The sequence below is a fragment of the Microtus pennsylvanicus genome, chromosome 11 (assembly GCF_037038515.1).
Source record: "Microtus pennsylvanicus isolate mMicPen1 chromosome 11, mMicPen1.hap1, whole genome shotgun sequence".
Lineage (NCBI taxonomy): Eukaryota > Metazoa > Chordata > Mammalia > Rodentia > Cricetidae > Microtus > Microtus pennsylvanicus.
Genome location: NC_134589.1, coordinates 17,137,102 through 17,158,402, shown reverse-complemented (window position 1 = coordinate 17,158,402; position 21,301 = coordinate 17,137,102). Strand labels below are relative to the sequence as shown.

General features: G+C 46.3%; 1 protein-coding gene across 1 annotated transcript in view; it reads left to right on the top strand.

Moving 5' to 3' along the window:
• The window catches only part of Itgb3 (integrin subunit beta 3), a 58,769-nt gene extending 47,886 nt beyond the window's left edge, over window positions 1–10,883 (top strand). Inside the window, exons 12-15 of the mRNA XM_075990413.1 lie at window positions 557–657; window positions 2,588–2,707; window positions 6,093–6,259; window positions 7,903–10,883. Coding sequence (XP_075846528.1) covers window positions 557–657; window positions 2,588–2,707; window positions 6,093–6,259; window positions 7,903–7,968 — 454 coding nt within the window. The 3' untranslated portion in view covers window positions 7,969–10,883. The remainder of the gene's footprint in view (window positions 1–556; window positions 658–2,587; window positions 2,708–6,092; window positions 6,260–7,902) is intronic.
• Window positions 10,884–21,301: the final 10,418 nt, after the last annotated feature.

The window sequence follows — 21,301 nt, the reverse complement described above, 5'->3', positions numbered from 1 at the left end:
GTGTTTGAACAGAACTATAATTTTTCAGTGGACTCATAAATCACATGACTAGTTCTGACCTTAAACCTCCCAGAAGTGATGAGAAATCACCACCCCCATCACCACCATCACCATTGCCACCACCACCATCATCGCCATCACCACCACCACCACCATCACCATAACCACCATCAGCACCACCATCACCACCACCACCACCATCACCATAACCACCACTACCATCACTACCACTGCCATCACCGCCATCACCATCACCACCATCAGCACCACCATCACCACCACCACCATCACCACCATCGCCACCATAGCCCTTGAAGCTCCATGAAGCCTATTTGATCCTATAATCCCAGCAGTCAGGAGCTGAGGCAAGGGGATCAAGTTCAAGACCAGATTAGGCTCTATAGTGAGGCTCTGCCTCAGATCCAGGGTGGGTTGGCCGGGTCCTGTCTGCGGGTGAGGAGGGCTTCATTACCGAGCTCCATGGTACTTTCCAGGGATGTGGTACACTTAGGGCTGTTCCCCATTTGCTTTAGCTGCTGTGTACTCTCTCCTCCAGGGAGTGTGTGGAATGTAAGAAGTTCAACAGGGGAACCCTCCATGAAGAAAACACCTGCAGCCGGTACTGCCGCGATGACATTGAGCCTGTGACAGAACTGAGTGAGTCCAGCAGGTCTTAGGGGGTCTCACACATCCCGGCTGTGTATAGTTCCATCTCCACCTCAGAACCTGCCGGCTTCCTGCTTTGAAGTGGAAGAGTAGTTCCCACCCCAAGGAATGCTGTGCAGGCCTCATGTGCAGTAGGCACATGGCGAAGGCTGGCTTTCCGAGAGTCTCCTTCATCCTTGCAAATGTGTTCAGCAGCTCACACCTTCTGCTTCCTGTGGTCCCAGACTCAGCAAGAGCTTGTGCCTCACTTGTAAAGGAAGTACAAGTCAGATGATTTTGAATTTACCCTTAAAGGAGAGGAGGATGATACACTAGATTTTATAGACGAAGAAACCAAGGTGTAGGCCTGTGACTGTCACCCCTAGCTTAGAAGGTGAGTAACACTGGGCCTGGTGGCATACACCTGTAATCCTGGGAGTGTTTAGAGCAGCTTGCAGAAGACCTGGGCTCAGTTTCCAGCACCCACACGGTGGCTCACAAACACCTGAAACTCTAGTTCCAGAGGATTCAATGCCCCGTTCTAGCCTCTATAGATACACGTAGACATGGTGCACAAACATACATATGCAGGCAAAATACCCATATATATAAAATAAAACCCAAAATCTACTAACAGTGTTAAATAATTCCCAGGCTTTTGCTTGCAGCTTGTTGGTTTGGAGAGAAACCTTCAGCATTGTAGATACATAATCATGACTGCTCTCCTAAAACCCTTTTGACTTTCTGGAGCCCCCACCACCCTGAAATAAGATGGAAGTATAAACAGGGGGAGCAAAATCCTTTCTTAAAGTTATTCTGTCCTGAACTTCGTGCTGTCTTTAAAGATGATCTTCGCTGCTTCCAATATATCTCTTACGTTATCTGAGTTTTGGGGGACCAGGTAGTGCCCAGGAATCGACAATCTCTGCACAGACAGCAATTGCCCATGCAGACAGGAAGTACCTCTTCACGTGAGAGCTTCCAGAAGACAGCTACCAGTGTGGGGGTTATAAGAGAATCAGGTCTCTGGACCTGTGACTGATAGCAGAAAGGGGCTACCGTGAGGTGGGCGTTTAGGGGTTGAGGAAGTGGAATTTTCCACACTAGACTTGCTGTGATTAGATCGGGGGGGAAAGGGTATTTATCTGACTCACTGAGTCTCTTTGTCTTCATCTGTGAAAGAAAAGCGGTGGCTCCCACCTGCAGGGAGAGTTAAATGACATAAAATAGATGCGAACATATCGTAGGTAGCTACTCCCTCTTTCCCGTCTCGGCTTGTCCAATAGCTAAGCCATGGTTCTCTGATGCTGTCCTTGTGGGTTTCGCCCATCTGCAGCCATCAGTATATGGCAAAGTCTATTAGTGGAGAGGAATCCACAGCGTCTAGCAGGGACTCGCGGGTTCCAGAATGAGAAGGCCGAAGCCTGCAAAGTCTGATGGGAGTCAGGGATGGGGGATGGCTGTGAGAGGCACAGCAGATTGGAGCAGAAATGAGGGAACTAGCAATGGGAAAGCAGAGGAAGCTGGAGGGGAGGGGATGCCTACTGTGTGTGCGACTATTCGATGCTACCTAATTCTCATGTAAGGTGGGGGCACCGGTTTCCTTTCATAGATGAAGATGATGAGGGCAGATCACAGATTCTAGGTGCTAGGGACAGGCTCTAGATCAGAATGGACTGACTTTATAGACTGTTATCACATGCCCCATTCAGAGGAAAGAATAAGAGCCAAAAAGGGCCAGCGAGAAAAACCAAATTCATCACCACAGGAGAGTCAGTGCCAATTGCCAGGCATGATCTCCATCCTGGGCATCTTGCCCAGCATCAGGGAGTTTCCTGTCACGTACTTTCCAGACATCCTATGACCTGGGTTTGGGAAAAGCTCTTCTCCTCTGGGACGTGACTTGTTTCTCATTCTCCATGTGCTCCCTTCCGTCTGTCAGCCGATACTGGCAAAAACGCTGTGAACTGTACCTACAAGAATGAGAACGACTGTGTCGTCAGATTCCAGTACTATGAAGACACCAGCGGAAGGGCCATCCTGTATGTGGTCAAAGAGCCAGGTAAGTGAGCCCTGAGGTCCTGGCCCTGGGGGAAAGAGACTACCTTGTTAGGCAGGATTTTCTATAGTAACCCTTTCAAACAAAACAGGCCAAAGAGGTGAGGGGTCATGTCAAAAAGAATTTGTAAGAAAGGGACTCACTGGGGCTGGAGAGATGGCCCTTGATGCTCACACGGAGGACATGAGCTTGGTTCACAACCACCTGTAACTCCAGCTCAAGGAGATTGCACACCCTTCTGCTGGCCTCTGCAGGCAACGGCTCTCACTCACATACTCTGACACAGACACAAACACATACACACAATTATAAATGAATTTTTTTTCCTTTTTGGAGGCAGGATTTCTCTGTGTAGTTCTGGCCATCCTGGAACTTGTTCTGTAGATCAAGCTGGCCTCATCTCTGAGATTGACCTGCCTCTGCCTCATGAGTGCTGGGATTAAAGGTGTGCGCCACCACTGCCTGACTAAAAATAAATCTTAAAAAAAATAAGGTGACTTGTTAATTGAGGAGACAGAAAAATAAGGAGAGGAAGGAAGTGAATATGGATATCTCTAAGAGCAATATACAGCCTGGGTTTTTTTTTCCAGGTGTTGATGTCAAGGAGTTCGGAACTGACTGTGTTATTCTGTGGGATGAAGTGTACACATTAGGGGTGACCACAGCTTCCTGCTCACCACGTAGATTCTCGCCATCCTTACCCTAGTCGTACCTGCATCCCTGTGTGTTACAGAGGGCATTAGGTCTTTGCTTTGGGGTCAACTATCACTTTGTCTTTTTGTCACGCCATCTTTGTTGGTGCTTTTATTGAATAACTTCCCCAAGTAGTCTGGCTTGGGATTTAGAGACTGGCATCTACTCTAGTTAAGGGGAGCAAAGGTGATGATCATCTGGGATGGTCACAACCCTGGAGGATCACTTGGTATATTCTCTGATAGTACATCCATTTCTTCACAGTGGGGAATGGGATCCCAGGTCTAGTGACCTACACTGCTCTTGGACTTGGTGGTGCTGGAAGTAGAACTGAGGCCCTCACGCAAAGGCTGTATTTCGAAGTCACACTCTCAACCAGGGGCCAACATTTTTATGGTTCTGCCTCTGCCTCTGATTTGACCCAACTCCCCGCTATTTCCAGATGTTCCAGCTTGGAGCAACATGGGCAGCTGGGATCCTGAGTGTGGAAAGATATTATTCTCTTTCCCGCTATTTCCAGATGTTCTGGCTTGGAGCAGCATGGGCAGCTGGGGTCCTGAGTGTGGAAAGATATTCTTCTCGCTGCCTTCACCATCCCATGGTCTTGCAGATGTTTTCTTTGAAGGGCTGAGTCACTGCAGGGCAGTAAAGAATATCTCCAAATGGACTCAGTCACATGGACCAGGCCTCCGAACTGGATCCTTTTCACTCTCTAATAGGGCTGCCAGAAAAAACACGGTGTGTTCCATGCAATATTTAGTCCACACACACTAAAATAGTAACTTGTTTATCGGAAGTCAAATTGACCTGGACTTCCTATACTTTTGTTTACTAAATCTGCCAACCCTTCCTTTGAGGCTGTGTGTGGACCACTGTGGGTCCCCTGCTGTGCTTGTGAGGGGCCTCCAGAGGCACTTGGTCCTTATTGTCTCCTGCCTTCCACCCCTAGTGGGGACAGGCTGTTTTTCTTTAGGCTTCTACCTGTGTTGCCAAGACCACCATGTAAAATTTCACTTTGAGGTTTGAGGGTCAGCCCTAGCCCAAGCTTTCAAAGAATTCACGGTTGCTTTTCCCAGAAGAACTGGGACCCTTTGCCCCTGGTAATTTGGACCCTGGAACCTCAACTCTCTCCAGGAGCCCCTTAATTATCGATAGGTTGTAATTTGCTGGGTAGGGAAATGGCCAGAGTGGTTTGTGGTGGCGGTTGTTTTTGTGCAGTGTGTGGTGAGCTAGGGTGTCTGTTTAGAGAAGAAGGTGGGAGACAGCGGGGAAAGTGGGCGTGACTTCCTTCCCAGACTCATCAACACCCATATATACAAACACCTGGTTTCATAACACTGGAGGTTGCCAGTATGAGATCACTTGTTGGACACCTGAGGCTTATGGGAAGCTGAGCTCTACAAGATACAATCAGCTGACCCATGAAGGAATGACATAGCTTGTCTGCTTTGGTTGTTGACTTTGGGGTTGAACAAAGAAGTCAGCTTCCAATAGGGTTAAGATGACTAAATATTGTCCTGGCTGGCAGGTATCCTGGTCTCTAAAGATGCTGAGAAGGCCACCAAATTTATAGCTCTCAGGGATGTAAATATCTGGACCAGGGCAAGAGACACAATTGCCAATGGGACAGTAAGCGAACAGGCTCGGTATGAAAGAGTCGCCAGGGACAAGGGAAGACTTGGTATGTGAGCGTCACCAGGGACAATGGCAGCTAGTGTTTATGGAGGAGTTCATTTTGGGCCCGGCACTAGTGTGAGCTCTTTAAATCTATTTAGCTTAGTCACTGCTCGTCACAAGCTCTTGAATAAGTGTGAATAGTTGTTCCATTTGAAAGATGGAGAAACAGGAAACAGAGACCCAGAAAAGTAAATTTATTGAAGGTCAGATAAGCAAAGTAAGTATTAAAGCCAGCATTCAAACCCAGGCATCCCTGGCTCCAGAGTGCCCAGTGGCACAGATCCAAGGACAAATCACACTTTGCCTGTGTTTAGGGAAGAAAGCGGAAAGAGATGAGGACTTTGGTAAGTAGAAAACAAATGTTCTGAATATAAAAGGAAGGGCTAGCTGCTCTGGCCTCTAGCTGGTGGCTGCTCTGTAGGGATGTGAGTTCTAGTACTGGCAGGTGTGTGTGTGTGTGTGTGTGTGTGCGCGTGCGCGCGTGTGTGTGTGTGTATGTGTGTTTGTCGTGCTTTGGATAGAGGCCAAAGCTTTATGGAAACACTGTGATTAGTCACCCCCAAATCAATTTAAAAAAAAAAACAAAAACTGGTTTTGAGATTTATGTGTCTGAGTGAGTAGTCTGCTTGTATGTAGAGGCGCCGTGTGCATGCCTGGGTACCAGTGGCGGTCAGAAGAGAATGCCAGGTGATTCTTGGCCACCATGTGGGTGCTGGGAACTTAATCTGGAATAGAATATTAATCTGAAATAGCAACAAGTGCTTTTAGCTTCTGAGCCATCTCTCCTCTAAGTTCTAGAGTGTACGCTTGGGTGACCCTACACCGAATGGCTACGAGTCAGCCTGAGAACCCCGATCTAGACCACTCAGGGAGACTGTTGCTGTCCTGAAGATTGTCCCCTTTTAGAAAGTGATGAAATTACTGTTCTGATTGTCCTATTTCCGGTCCTTTGTTCATCTGTTAAGACCTCATTCCTAGCCATGTTTGGTGACTCCTGCTCTCTGCCTCTGCCCCCCAGAGTGTCCCAAGGGTCCTGACATCCTAGTGGTCCTGCTCTCAGTGATGGGAGCCATTCTGCTCATCGGTCTTGCCACGCTGCTCATCTGGAAGCTACTCATCACCATCCACGACCGGAAGGAATTTGCTAAATTCGAGGAAGAACGAGCCAGGGCAAAATGGGACACAGTAAGAAGCTGTGCTGGGCTTCGTGTTTTCTTAAGTCTTTGGTTCAAGAAGTGAGGTTGAGGCAGCAGATGCTCACAGTGGTCGGAGTCTGCCCCGACAGCCATTCCCTGGCTGTCCTCTGTTCTAGATCTCAGGAGACGGTTTGACTGTCCTTTTGTCTTTATACTTCATGGAGTCCTCTGCTATACAGTGACCACATGTCATGATCACTGCACACGTAGGCAACTGTGATGAGAGGAGATGCTTACCCTCCAGCGGAGGGAGACAGGATATATCCACATCACGAACATAGAGCACACTGTATCTGTTCAAGTTTAAACGTGAACAGAAAGCGACAGAATAGCTAACATTTACTGAGGGCTGCGCACCAAGAAGTGTTCTAAATGCTTTGGACACCTTCCTTTGCTTTATCTCTGTAAAAGCCCCTTTGATGGACAGTATTACCATCCCATTCGAGAGTTAAGGAAGCTGAGGGCAGAGAATTGAAGGGGCTCGCCTGACACAGGAGGAATTAGGTGACTATAGGAATCCCTTTCGGGGTCAACCTCCTAGATGTAGTGGCAGGACATCAGTTTCCTTCACTCTCTCCTTCCGAATTGGGCTTCTCTGGGGAGCCCAGAATGCAGTTTATCCCGATTTAACCAAATGAGACTTAAAAAACAGTTTGTGTGAGGGCGCATGCGTGCCATGCATTTGTGCTGAGGTCAGGGCACAACTTGCAGGAGTCAGTTCTCTTTTCCTTGTGGGATCTGAGGCTCAAACTCAGGCTCATCACGGTGCGCAGCCAGTGCTTTACCGCCGCTCTGCCGGTTTGCCAGCCTATCAAATGGGCGTTATTTCAGAACCATCTGTGTATTTAATTTTAGTCCGTTCTCCTTTTGCTCATTTTATTTTTCCTGGGCCTGCCAAGTGACTGTTTGACTCTAGAGTGTCCAGAGTGAGGCAGAAACTTTATTCCTGGTGACCCCAGGCTTTGTCTCCACTGGACCCAAGAAGCAGACAGAGATGGTTCTATGTTTCTATGGCTATGTAGAACATTTTGCGCCACCAAGGGATCCAAGAGTGTTCTAAATTTCTTGAACTACTATTGGGTGTGGGGAGGATTCATCACTATTTGTTGGGAAGTAATTTTGGAAAGCCAGTGAAGGCCTTCTGTTTTCCTGAGTACACAACGGGTTAGCGGGTAGCCACTGATTCCAGAGAGGAGATCAAATAAGCTAAGAATTATTCCAGCAAAGCTCTGCGTTCTGACCCCTACATCTTCCTTTCTGGCTCACATCGCCTGGCACTGCCTCGATGGAGGAGAATATAGGCTAGGGAGAAAAGAAGAGACAGGAGAGACTGGGTAAAATGGCGTATTGTTTGGGGACTGCCGAGAGCTAATGGGCACCCACCACCAAGAGCTCCAGGCTAGATTAGAGGCCCTCAGAAGCAGCAGCAGGCTCGCAGCTCACCATCTCGCCTCTCCTTATTTCCTGTCCAGTCCCGTCCTCGGAGCAAAAGTATAAATATGACACCGGCTGCCCCTGACAGTGCGCTCTAGAGAAGGAGGTCTTGGGCTAAAATCTCAGATGAAGTTCAATGGCTGAGAGTGAGGAAGTGCAAGGAACTGACCGTGCTCTTCTCTTGTGTTCTCTTTGCAGGCAAACAACCCCCTGTTTAAAGAGGCCACCTCCACCTTCACCAATATCACCTACCGGGGCACCTAACGAGAAGAGGTCCTCCTTAGACCATTGTCAGACTAGTCCAGGGTTGTGGGAGTCTCTGCCGTCATGTTTACAGGGGACAGTATTTGTGGGTGGGATTTGGGGCATGGATCGGGATGGACTGGAAAGTGTCACTGTGTGGGAGTGTATCTCTGTGTGTGTTTATAGATATGTGTGTGTGTTGGGGGTGGGGAAATGTGTAATTTAAGACTTGTCATGTGTCCCCAAAGGCAGTGCTCCACAGCCTTTGTCCTCAGAATCCCCCCTGAAGGGATTCTCTCTGCTTGGCTTGAGGGGAACTGGAGGCTGAGCAGTGCCCTTCAATACCTGAGAAGCCCCCTTGCCATGTCAGGTCCTTCTCCCAGAAGAGAAGGGCAGGGCTGAGGTGTTTCGTTCCAGAGGAAGCAATGCCAAGCCTTGGCTCTATACTGCGTTTGTAAGTTTCTGGTTCTTGGTCCTGTCAACAGTTACGGTAGGAACTGCTTGGCTTTGAAGCCCAGTTGTGTCATTTGTGCCTCTGCCCACCTCCCCTCCCTCAGGCTGACAGTGGTGGCCTTTGGGGAGAATCGAGTCCTCAAGAGTTGCCTGCGTCTTTTGTCATCACCTCAGCCCTGCCATGGCTTTCTCATAAGGAAAGTCCTTGCCACCTGGCTCTTTGGCATGAAGATGGCAGGGCCACTCAGGGGTCATCATGGCCTGGGGACGTGCCAGCACCTCCAAGCTCACAATGGCAGGATTTGTGTAGAGGTGTCATTGTTGCGGCTCTTACCTCCCACTCCATGTTCTCTCTGTTACAGACTTTTGCTATGCACTGAGGAGATCGCTCATGACCAAACGTTTTCCCCTCAGGGGAGAGGTCTAGCCCCACTCCCCAGGTCTTCTGCTCCTCTTCCCAGGAACCTCCACACACCTCAATCCCTTGCCTCTGTGTGCTACACCCATCCATGGGGCTGACTGTCTTTATCTACCTCTTGGGTGTCTTGTGAAAGAGTCATTCCCATTAGTCTGCCCAGCAAAGTGTTGGGGAGGAACGACAGGTCAGTTGGGTCTGCATGTGTGGCCTGTTCTCCTGTGGGTTGTACGACCTCATTTTATCTCAGCCTTTAATCTGAGAGGCGCAAGTGCAATGTTATTTGATTCTCTCTGGGGACACCCAAAACTATGATGAGGTTCACCACTCTAAAGGAGCATGTGCATAAACACTTGCATTATTATATTTGTGATCTCATGATGGCAGAGGAGAGCATAAGAAGCCCACAGACTGTGTGGGCGACAGGCACTCCCTTGGGGCATCTTCATAACCTGCCTCTCACTTGCTGGGCCTCTGAGGGTTCCCTCTTCCGGGAAACATGCGAGGATGGGTACGTGGACATACTGGGCCTTTCTCAAGGAGAACAATAAAAACCGAGCCCCATCACCTAAAGAAAAGAGACGTATTAACAGTGATCTCGATGAGTCCTGACCTCAGGGCTGCAACTAAATCTTTTAAACGTTGAAAGCCACATTTTTTCCCCTCTGGAGTTTAGTTTTTTGTTGTTGTTGTTTGAAAAATGATGAGTTTGGACCAGCTACTTGGAAGGTCTATTTCAATTGTCAATTTTCTTTTAACTCTTTTGAAAGACAGGGTCTCATGTAGCCCAGGATGGCCCTAAACTTGTTATGTAGCCAAGGATGACTTGAACTCTGATCTCCCTTTGCCTCTGCCTCTCAGGTGCTAGAATTACAGGCATGTGCTATCATGCCTGGTTTATACAGTGCTGGGAATAGAACCCGGGACTTCACACATGCTAGTCGAGGCCACTACCAACAGAGTTATATTCCCAGCTTTTATAGCAACATCCTAGGATGCTGGGATTGAATATGGCATCAAGCATGCAGCCAAGAGTCTGTGTGTATAAGGGGCCTGGAATGTTGCTCAGTGGTAGAATGCTTATGAGAAGGCCTGGGTTCGAGTCCCAGCACTGAAAACTCTGTGTGTGTGTGTCTGTGTGTGCGCGCGTGTGCATTGCTGTTGCTAGTGTTTGTCTTTCAGTTTTAAGATTTGAATCCCTTGGCTTTTACAAGAGCAGATGTCATTTTCATAGCCTCTCCGTGAGTCTCATTCTTTCTCAACCCCTACATCTGTTGGTAATGGGTGCATCTAATGGAGCACTTAGATATCATCCAATTAGTTCTTTCTCGTTCACTCTGCATCCATTTGCATCTTCATGTCAGGGAAGACCATCAGTCAGGAGTGGCCGATCTAGGAGTGAGTGCTGAGGACAGGCCTTGAGAACAGGAACAAGCTGATGGTGGTCCTGTCTTGTCCTTGGTTAGGAGGTATTCTATGGTGGAGGATAAGTGAGGGAGGGAACTGGAAGGATGGTTACAGATCTAAGAAGTTTAGACATTAACCATAACCTTTAGCTACTAAGGCAGAGCCCATGATAGCAGAGTGGGATTATCTCTAGAGAAGATGGTTCAGATGAGGAAGAAGGTGAGCGGGAATCTTGTCTGATTCTGAAATGAGGCCTGTGGTTCTTGATGACCAGCAATGCCTGTCAGTACACGGGAGTCCCTGTGGCTGTTTCTACCAGAGGGGGAGGATCAGTCTGTTTGGTCTCATGAGGGTGACCATCTAAAATTGTCATGGCATTGAGCAGCACAGCACGGAGGGATCGTGCCTTGTTCTCTTACAGGTAATTTCTGTCCAGGCTCAATGTCTGAGGACAATAATAAGAAAGGGAACATGCCTGCTTGACATATTGTTCCAGTTGGAGTCAGTTGTTTATTTCCCAGATATTCGGAACCTGCCCACAAGAGCAAGACATTTCTCTTTGTCAATTTCTGGTTGGAATTACTTAAGCACCTTCCCAACTTCCTCTGATTTGTGTAATGGAATTAAAATGTGCTTTCCAAAGGAATTGGCCTAAGGCTACCTCAAGCTTCCTGTGTTGTTATTTGTTTTCTCTGGGTGCAAACAGTGTCACGGCTTCCAGAAGTAACAGAACAGTGAAGACTGGGGGAACTGGGGCTAGCTTCGAGATCCAGAACTTTGACATTTTCAAAATGAGAAGGTCATTACTTTCTAAGGTTTTGTTTTTCTTAAATTGGGGATTTTTTTTCTTTTAGGAACTTTTGAACCCAAAGCAGAACAGACTGTCAACATAGCCTAGGTTTTGCCGTGCAAATCAGAAACCAGTGAAGGCTTGATGGCAAATTATCTTCAGGACCATTTTTATACCTAACTTCTATTTCAAACGGCGGGTGACAAAGGGTGGCCCCAGGACCAGCAGTAGCAGAATCACCTAGAAAGTTTAAAAAATTGAAGTTGAGGGGCTGGGGAGATGGCTCAGGGGTTAAGAGTGCTCTTTGCTCTTTCAGAGGACTGGAGTTCAGTTCCCAATCGCCTGCAACTCCAGCTCCAGAGGCTCCCCGACTGACTTCCTACTGCACATGCATGCATGTACAGACAGACAGACAGCAGACAGATAGACTCATACACACGCTCACAGAGAAAGGAAAATTGACAGCTCTTGTCCCAGCGCCACAGTCATACATTCTGAGAAATGTTGAGTATTTCTGTTGCTGTGGGAGTGTGGCCACGTAAACCTGGGAAGTGGAAGTGAGTCACTTCAGGAGGCCTAGCGCTACACAGTTGTTGCCTGATCCAGGGCAAGAAGACATATATATATTTACAGTAAACTTTAAAAAAAAAGTAGCTAGAAGGAGTACACACTAAAATAATGACTGAAACAGAGTATGGTAAGTACACAACCATCAACACGGCTATTATCAAGTACTATATACTGTATACAACTGTATGTGTTACACTTCAGCAGCAACAGGTTCCTTTACATGCTTATATATTACATGATAGCTATGATGTCACTAAGTGATAAGAAAATTCAACTCATTATAATCATATGAGACCACTGTCATATATACAAAATGCTATATGTCATATAAGGACTGAGTAAGAAAATCTGAGGGGATGGGAACAGAGAGACCAGACATGACACAGAGAGTGAGAGACCTTGGGACACTTGCCCTAAATCAGAACATTCAACCATCAGATCCCTTTCCCCCAGCATTTATGGGACCCCGAAGAAGAGGAGACAGAAAGAGTAGAAGAACCAGAGGGGATGGAGGACACCGAAGTCAGTACGAGCAAAGCTGCATGAACTCAGAGACTGAAGCAGCATGCACAGGGCCTGCAGGGGTCCGCACCAGGCCATCTGCTTATATATGATTGCTTCCAGGTCGGTGTGTCAATGGGATTCCTGAGGGCGTGGAAGACTGGGTCTCTGGTTCTTGTGCCTTCCCGTGAGCCCTTTTCCTTCTGTTGGTTTGTCTTGTCCAACTTTGATGTGATAGTTGTTTTTGTTTTACCTTATCCTATTTTATTTTGTTGTATTTTATTATTATCTCTTAGAAACCTGTTCTCTTCTCTTCTAAAGACAGAAAAAGAGTGGATCTGGGTGGGAGAGGAGGTGACAAGGAAATGGAAGGAGTGGAGGGAGGGGAAGCTGTAATCAGGATATATTATATGAAAAAATAATCTATTTTCAAAAGAGGGGGAAAAATCTGAGGCTGGAGCCCAGCAATCTGTTTTAACATGCTGTCCCAGTGATTCTGCTGAACACCTGCTTGAGAATAATGAACTTAAGAATACTTAGTAGCCACTGCTGGTATGTATGTGTCTTTCTGACATAGAAGCTTAGCATTAGCTCAGTTACTATACTGTAGACATTAACTGGTGGACAGGTTCAGAAAATCAGATATTCATTCAGACGAAAAATCTCTTTAAACATTTCTTTTAAAAAAAATTAAATTCATGGCCACAAATTTCTTAAAAACAAACAACAAAAGCTAGGAGAAGCAATAGATCTGGGTTCCTGGAAAACTAGCATACAGATACGTGACTATAATAATAACCTCCTTTGCCTCATAAATTCCTTATATCATGGACATTTGGGAGACACTTGAGAAATGACTCAGTGGTTAGGAAGGCACAATTGCTCTTGCAGAAGGCACAGATTCAGTCCCAGCACCCGCACAAGGCCACTCACAACTGCCCTCAACTCTGACTTCTGAGGGTCTGGTGCGCTCTGCTAGACCCTGTGAGCACCTGCACACAAGAGCACATATCCTGTTCATTAAAAAAGTCTGTGAGGGCATGGTAATACAAGCCCAGCACTTGGGAGACAAAAGCAGACAGATCTCTGTAAGTTCCAGGCCAGCAGGAGTTCACAGTGAGACAGTGTCCTCTCAAAAAATCTTTAAAAATAAACATTTGGGGATGGAGAGATGGCTCAATGGTTAAAAGCACCCACTGTTCTTCCAGAAGACTAAGGGTTCAATTCTCAGCGCTGACATGGTGACTCATACACATACACACTGTTTATAACTCAGGTCCCAGAGGATCTGATGTCCTTTTTTGGCCTCCTCAAGCACCAGGCATAAATGCGGAGTGCAGACATACGTGCAGACAAAACTCCCATACACATAAATTTAAAAACTTTTTTTTGGTAACACAATATACAACATCATAAAAGACTTGAGTGGACATGGACAATCATTTCCTGCTGAATCCCATGGGATTTGTCACAGCCGTATCACCCTCCATGTGTCCAATCTTGTGAGAGTCTCGGCGTCTTATTTACAGTGAGACGTTTGGTGACTAAATGTCTGGGGATGGGATTTTTGTGTCACTGTTTCTCTGACAGATGTTTGAGAAGAATACAAGGGGAAGAGTTATTTTAGTTTTGAGGTTCCAGCCCAAGGCTGGGCGGATTTGTTGCCTTTCAGCAAGACAGAAACTCTGTGGTGGAAGTTCATGGCGGCTACTGTTCTTCGCAGTAGACAGAGGACGACGAAGGGCTGGGACTGAGATGGACGTTCAGAGGCAGACACCTCCAGTGACCTGCTTCCTCTAGCCAGGCCCTCTCTCCGAGTTTTTACCACCTCAATGCCATCAAATTGTGAATCTATCATTATTTGATATAAACTTAATATCAACAAATCTGTTGATTAGATCCAGAGTATTTACTATCCTAGCACCTCCCTAAAAGCCCTCCAGTTGCTGCAATGGAGATGAGCCTGGGGCAAATAAGGTGTTAGCATTTGTGTGTGTGTGTGTGTGTGTGTGTGTGTGTGTGTGTGTGTGTGTGTGTGAGGCGGGTTGGGGGGAGGTATTTTGTATCCAAATCCTAACATTCTGCCCTCAGAAACTTATGTCCATTTTCTAATGGAAATTTCAGTTAGTCCTTTCTCAACAGTCTCCACGGTATCATCAGTGTCCCATTGTGCAAGTCCCAAGTCTCCTCCAAAGAGGTTCTAAGCTGGGGACCACTGTGAAAAATATCAACAAACAAGGTACATGCTTTAAGAAACAATGGGGACCAGTGTGATGATTCAGTGAGCACAGCCTGATGACCTGAGTTCAGTCTCTGGAACCCACAGGAAGGTGGACAGAGAGAACCAAGTCCACGACATTTCCTCTGACTTCCACATGCCCTGTGGCCTATGTCTGTCCACACACCACCTGCACACACACATAAAAATTACAAGGATAATAAAAATCTAAATAGGGGAATTGCAGCATGGAAACAGCAAGACTAAAGCATGACCTTTGCCCTGCACTGCAAATCATCCTGTAGCTCCGAGTCCTGCACCTGGGGTGTTGTCAGCCATGATGTGCTGGGCAGCCCTGTCCCTGTGGCCTTGCCCTGTGCAGCCCACACGGCTCTCCTAGTAGGCTGTGTCTGTTTACTGCCTGCGGCTATCTTCAGAGGAGTCATTGTTCCTGCCATCTCAAATGTTCTAGAGTCTCCACTGCAGTTTTGGATTTTTTTTTTTTTTTGGTTTTTCGAGACAGGGTTTCTCTGTGGCTTTGGAGCCTGTCCTGGAACTAGCTCTGTAGACCAGGCTGGTCTCAAACTCACAGAGATCCGCCTGCCTCTGCCTCCCGAGTGCTGGGATTAAAGGCGTGCGCCACCACCGCCCGGCTGGATTTTTTTTTTTAAAATAGCCGTGTGCATTACTATCTCCAGGGGTTCTGACCCTGCCATGCATCGCCGGACCTCCGGACCTCCTTTACACCTTCCCTTCCGATCTGAAGGAAGCCTTCCTGACTTCACAAGGTTTGCTTTTGTATACCTGAAGACCCAGCCTCACACGGAGAATTCCAGTGCTTCTGAGGGTTTGGGATGGTTGAATATGGAGAAACTTCCCTATGGAGTCCCATGCGCCAGAGCAACCAGGATCTCCCTTCTCAAAGTCTCTCAAATAAGTTTATGCCTCTGCTCCACTTCTTGCTCCAGTTGTCTCTGAAAACTTAGCTCAGAGCTGGCGACATGGATGCCACCACCTGTCTGTTTTACTGCCTTGAAATTTCCTCCACCTGATAAACAATTTATCCTTTAGATTCAGTCTCATACACTGTCTTAGGGGAGGGATGGACAATATGTGGACATGATTTTGTGTGTGTGTGTGTGTGTGTGCGCGCGCGCGTGCGCGCACACGCGCGCACTTGCTTGAATATAACACAAATGGCTTCCAGTCCCATTTCCAACCAAGTCCTCATTTCTGTATGAAACTTGATGAATGTGATCTGTACCTGTCCACATCTCAGAGAGGTTGGTACATGGAGCAGCAATTCTGTTAGGAGTGTCTAGAGCAGGGGTTTTCAACCTTTCAAATGCTGCGGGCCCTTAAATTCTGCATGTTGTGGTGTCCTCAACCATAAATTCCTTTCATTGCTACTTCATAACTGTAATTTTGCTACTGTTATGAATCATAAATATCTGTGTTTTCTGATGGGCTTAGGTGACCTCTGTTGAGAACTGCAGGACTAGAGGAAGTGAATCTACAGTGGATATTACAAGGGGGGATTTATTAGGATGGCTTACACAGTACCTGCTGGGGAGGCCAACGACGGCTGCTGCACAGGAAAGGCCGAGAACACCCGACAGCTGCTCAGCCCATGAAGCTGCATGCCTCAGCAGCGCTGCCACGGTCTGGTGCTGAAGGCCTGCAGTACTGCAGTCTTCAGTCCGCAGTGGAAGGCTGAAGAAGCTGGGTTCCGGTGCCAGTGAAGGATGTGCCGCAGCACTGGCTGCCAGCAAGTCGACGCATTCACTTGCAAATGGGCAGACAGCAAAAGCTTTCCTTTTAGACTTCGTATCTGGGCAACTGAGAAGATGCCATTGACTCTAGGGAAGATCCTGAATCTCAGTTAGTCCTTCTGTGAGGCAGGTTCACCGGCTCAGCCAAAAGTAGGTTTGAGCTGAATTCTGATCTGGTCAAATGAACAACTAAAATTAACTATCCCAGCAAACGGGGGACAGACTATCTTTGAACGTGAGTGGGGCGCCAACTAAAGGCAAGGAGCCTGGTCAGAACAAAAGGAAGAGGAGGAGGCTAGCCAGACAATGCACACTCCATTCTTGATCAAGTGCGTCCAGCCCCATGATTTTTTTTTTGTTTTTGAGACAGTTTCATGTAGCCCACTCTGAAATCACTATACAGCCTAGGATGACTTTAAGCTTCCGATCCTCCAGTCTTCACCTCTTGAGTGCTGGGATTTGAACCCAGGGCTTTGTGCATTATAAACAAACTCTACAAACTAAGCTACATCCGTGGCTACTCTAAAAAGAATCTAAGAAAAACATTCCGCAATCAATTGTTTCACAAAATATGTTAGCTGGGCTTTCCAGTGACGAATGCACTACGGCAGGACTTGGAGGGGTCGGTGATGAGTGTGCAAATATTGATGGGTGTGGACTGGATTTAGTAGCTGTTCCTGACAACTGTAAGCATCATGGAGACAGACTGTTAATAGCACCCAGCATATTTTCCCTTAGTCTTACAGCCAGACGTTCCACGTCAATCTAGATAACAATGCAAATGAAGGAGGCACATGACACTACGGGGAGAAGCCTGGCTTTTCCCTTTCTTTTCTGTAGGCTGGGATGCAGAAGAAATAGATGTAAAGCAGCCATGGCTGACCAGGGAGTCACCTAGGGGACTGTGTTCGTTACCTATTGATACAGAACAAGTTCCTTCACAGTTTAGCAAACTTAGAAATACCGCTGCCCGGTTTCTGCACTCCTGGATTCAGGAATAACTTTCACTTGGTGGTTGGGCTCAGAGTCTCATGATGTCGAATTCAAACTATAGGCTAGGATTCCAGTCAACTGAAGGCTCAAAAGAATGGGCAAGATCTTTTTTCCCAAGAGGTCTTATTCACAGGGCCGCTGGTAGGAGGCAGCCAGTCCATGCTGGCTGGTGGTGACAGGCATTCCTTCCCAGTGGGATACCATCATGGGAATGCCTGTTTGGTGACTTTTCTCAGAGTATGTCATCGAGAAACTAGGGAAGAAGTCGCAATGATTTCTGTGGTGACTTAGTTTTATCATGTCACATCATAAGCCATCGTCTAGTCCTGTAAGCAGCTCACCCAACCAAGCAATGTTCAATTGAGGATGGAACAACTGCCACCCCTTGAGCAGGTTCCATCTTTTATAGGCAGAGTTGCTGTCTCCTTCCCCAAAGATATCCACATCTAATAGTGGAACCTGCGGCTACGCTACCTTCTGTGAAATAAAGGGCTTTGATATATTTAAGGATCTTGAGACAAGATTACCCTGGATTATCTGGTCGGTACTGTATACTTAGAAGGGTCCTTTTGACACCCAGGAGGGTCAGAGTAGGAAACGTGACGACAGAAGTAGGTAGAAATGAATTGGCCCCAACTCAGTCAATGTGTATGTCCTATAACAGTGGTTCTCAACCTGTGGGTCAAGGCCCCTTTGGAATAGAATGACCGTTTCAGAGGGGTTGCACATCAGATAGCCTGAATATTAGATATTTACATTATAATTCCTAACATTAGAAAAAATACCATTATATACATTGCTACAGGAGTAGCAATGAAAATAATTTTATGGTTGGGGGGTCACCACAACATGAAAAACTGTATAAAGAGTTGCAATGCTAGGGATTTTGAGAACCACTGGCCTTGAGCCTGGAGCCACATCTTTCAGAAGGACTGTTGCCTTGATTTTTATCCCTGTCAGGCCCATTTTGGACTTTTGACCTCTAGACGTGTTAGATAGTAAATTTGTGTTGTTTAAGTCACTAAATATGTGGAAAAAAATTTTGGCAGCAATAAGTATTTGTGGATATAGTCTAAAATCACCACTGTCTAGCCTCTGACCACAAATTATGTTTAGTTCTCTCACATGTAAAATAAACTCACCTCCCACAGCCCCAGAGTCTTATCCCATCATAGCATCAGCTCGAATCCATCCTCTAGATAGATACAGGAGCAGAAGATTATGTTTCCTGGGTATAACTCCTTATATACAGCTACTCAGTTACGAAGCCCTCAACCTGAACTCCAGTAAGTCTAGGTTGTCTGGGCAGTGAGCCCTAGGGATCTGCCTTCGTCTCCCAAGTACAAAAGCCTGCCACCAAGGCTGGCATTTTGATGCATGTTCTGGGGATCAAACTCAAGCCCTGCTGCTTGCAAGGCAAACATTTTCCTGACTGAGCCATCTTCCCAGCTCCTTTTTGTACTGGTTTGTTTTTGGAGACAGGGTCTTGCTATGTTGCTCTGGCTAGCCTGGAACTCATGGCAATTCATGAAGTCTCTGCTTCCCAAGTGCTGGATTACAGCATGCATCACCAGGTTAGCTCCTTTTCTTGTGTGTACGCTTCCTTCTAAGAGTTCCCGGCAATAAAATACTCAGTAAAAAAAAATGTGCTAGTCTCATTAAAATCTTACTGAGTTCCAGCACAAGATTAAAGTTAGTCTCACAAATCTCTTTAAGATATGTTTATTATGGGCTTCTGCTGATGGACAAAGACTTTATGCTTCCTTAGACGCTAACTGATTTTTAATAAAAGGACCCGGAATACACAGGAGGGAGATGGCAATCTCTTCCATAAATACTGCTGAGAAAATTGGATATCTACATTCCAGAGAAAGCAATTGGGCCCTTGTAACACATAAAAAACTACTCAAATGGATAAAATACCTACATGCAGTTCTAAAACTGTAAAACTACTAGAAGAAAACAGGAAGTTCCATGACATTGGCCTGGGCAAAGCTTTGCCCTTGACCTTGAAAGCAGAGGCAACGAAAGCAGGAACAGACACAGGCTATTAGCAGCAAGAAAGTTTCTGCACAGCAGAGAAAGCAAAGGCAAAGACACAACCTGAAAACCAGGAAAATATTTGCAAAATACACTTCTGAAAAGGGCTTTCAATTCCAACAACTCAGTAGCAAGAATGGAAACAATTCAACGAATTGTTTCACATGCCTCACAAAGGTCCTGGTGAGCCCACCCTGCTCCGTCCCAGGCCCTGGGCAAACTCACTCACAGACAACCAAAAGTCACAAAAAGGACGTGGGGGTGTTGATGGAGGTGGGAGGGAGATAAGAGGAGTCAGGGAGTGGGAGCAACCAGAATGCACTGTGTATGTGTAGGAAGTTATCAAAGAACAAATTTAATAATAAATAACTAAATCTTTTCACGTGTGGGGACAAATGGCTAAAGGCTCTTAATAAACATTTCCTGGAAGGAAGACAGGCTGACGGATATCTAAAAAATATTTATCATCATGCCTCATTAGGAAAGTGAAAACAGCTAACGGTGAGCTATGACTTCATATTTGTTAGAGCGCCAATTACGACAAAGGCAGATGCTGAGTGCTGTGAGGATGTAAAGACAAGGGCACTGGGCTGGGCAGATCTTATCAATTTGGCATGAAGTAGAGATATCTGGGGAGAGGCAATAATCAATTGGGGGAATTGCTAAGAAGAGGGAGTCTTAACTGAGAAGTTGATTTCATCAGATTGGCTGGTAGGCATGTCTGTGGGGGCATTTTCTTGATTACTTAATTGACAGAGGAGGGCCTAGCCCACTGTGGGTAGTGCCACCCCTGAGCAGGGGTTCTTGGGTAAATAAGAAAGGTAACTGAATGAGTCTGAGAGGGGGGAAGCAGGCCAGTTAGCAGTGTTCCTTTAAGCGCCTTGCATACTACTGGTGGGAATGTAAGCCATTATAGCCGTCATGGGAAAAGGATGGAGGGTTTTGAAACAACAAGTAGAAATATTATATGATCTAGTAATGCCAAGAGAAGGGAAATCAGTATATCACAAGACAGCTGCACAGCCATGTTTATTATTGTACTATTCTTGATCGCCAAGATTTGACAGCAGAAGTGACTGCCAATTGATGAATGAATGGATAAGGAAGGTGTATACATTCACAGCTAAAGATTATTTTGGCCTTAAAATAGGAAATCCTAGAAGGTGACAACATGAAGGACATGGATAGGCATTTTGCTACAAGAAATAAGCCAGGCCCAGGATAAACATCATCATGTCACACGTATGTGGAATGTGAGAACAGATGTCTTGAAGTAGACAATAGATTGTTGTTTGTCAGAGAAGTAGACAGAATAGGGACGGGGGATTGCTCAAAGGGTACAATATTCTTTGATGTTGGGTTGCGAGTGCCACAGCAGAGAGAGAAAGAGATGCTAAATCTTTATTTTCTGAAGGAGAAGAGGGGTACATCCCTCTTGGAAAAGACTGACACCCAGCTAGCTCACTCCAGTTTCTTCATTCAAACAATTACAAGGTTAATTGGGGCTGGGAAAGGGTCCAATTACCAAAGTCATCTTGCTCTTGCTGCCCATGTGAGCAGATAGCCCACACAAATCCCAGTCCCTTTTGACTGTGCCATAATCAAAAGGAAGAGTTCCAGGTCGGCCAGGAGGTCTTAGGAACAAGGTTGGCGCAGCTGCAAACTCTCACACACACCAAATGCAGACTCTCCAGAGAAACAACTCTTCAAGATTTAAACAGACTCAAAACAATTTCCCAGCCGCTACTGACCAACCCAAACAATGGAAAGCAAAGGCTTTTCTGGAACCCTTCACTCAAAGCCAGACACAAGGCTTTACTATCCATTTCACATAAAGCCGTAAAAGGCTTTGCGTACATGTTGCTGCACTGCTAAGTTCTGGCTAGATAAGAGGGATGCAGTTTGAAATCATGTTCACTTACTATTTTATGTATTCAGTTACTATTATGTATTTTATGCTTAAAAATTGCCTGGGGAGTAAATTTCTTTATTTATACTTAGAGTTAAATGAACAGTTTTACCATTGGCTCCTATTTCTGACTTTTAATAATACACAATATTCTAAGAAACACATCGCAATCATTATGAAAGCCCCCATTGTTCCCCTTTGTGCTTCCCCAAATACACTTTCCTGCCCCCTACGTAACCTTATTCTAGACACAGAGTGCAGCATTTTTGCAGGTTTAACTAAATAT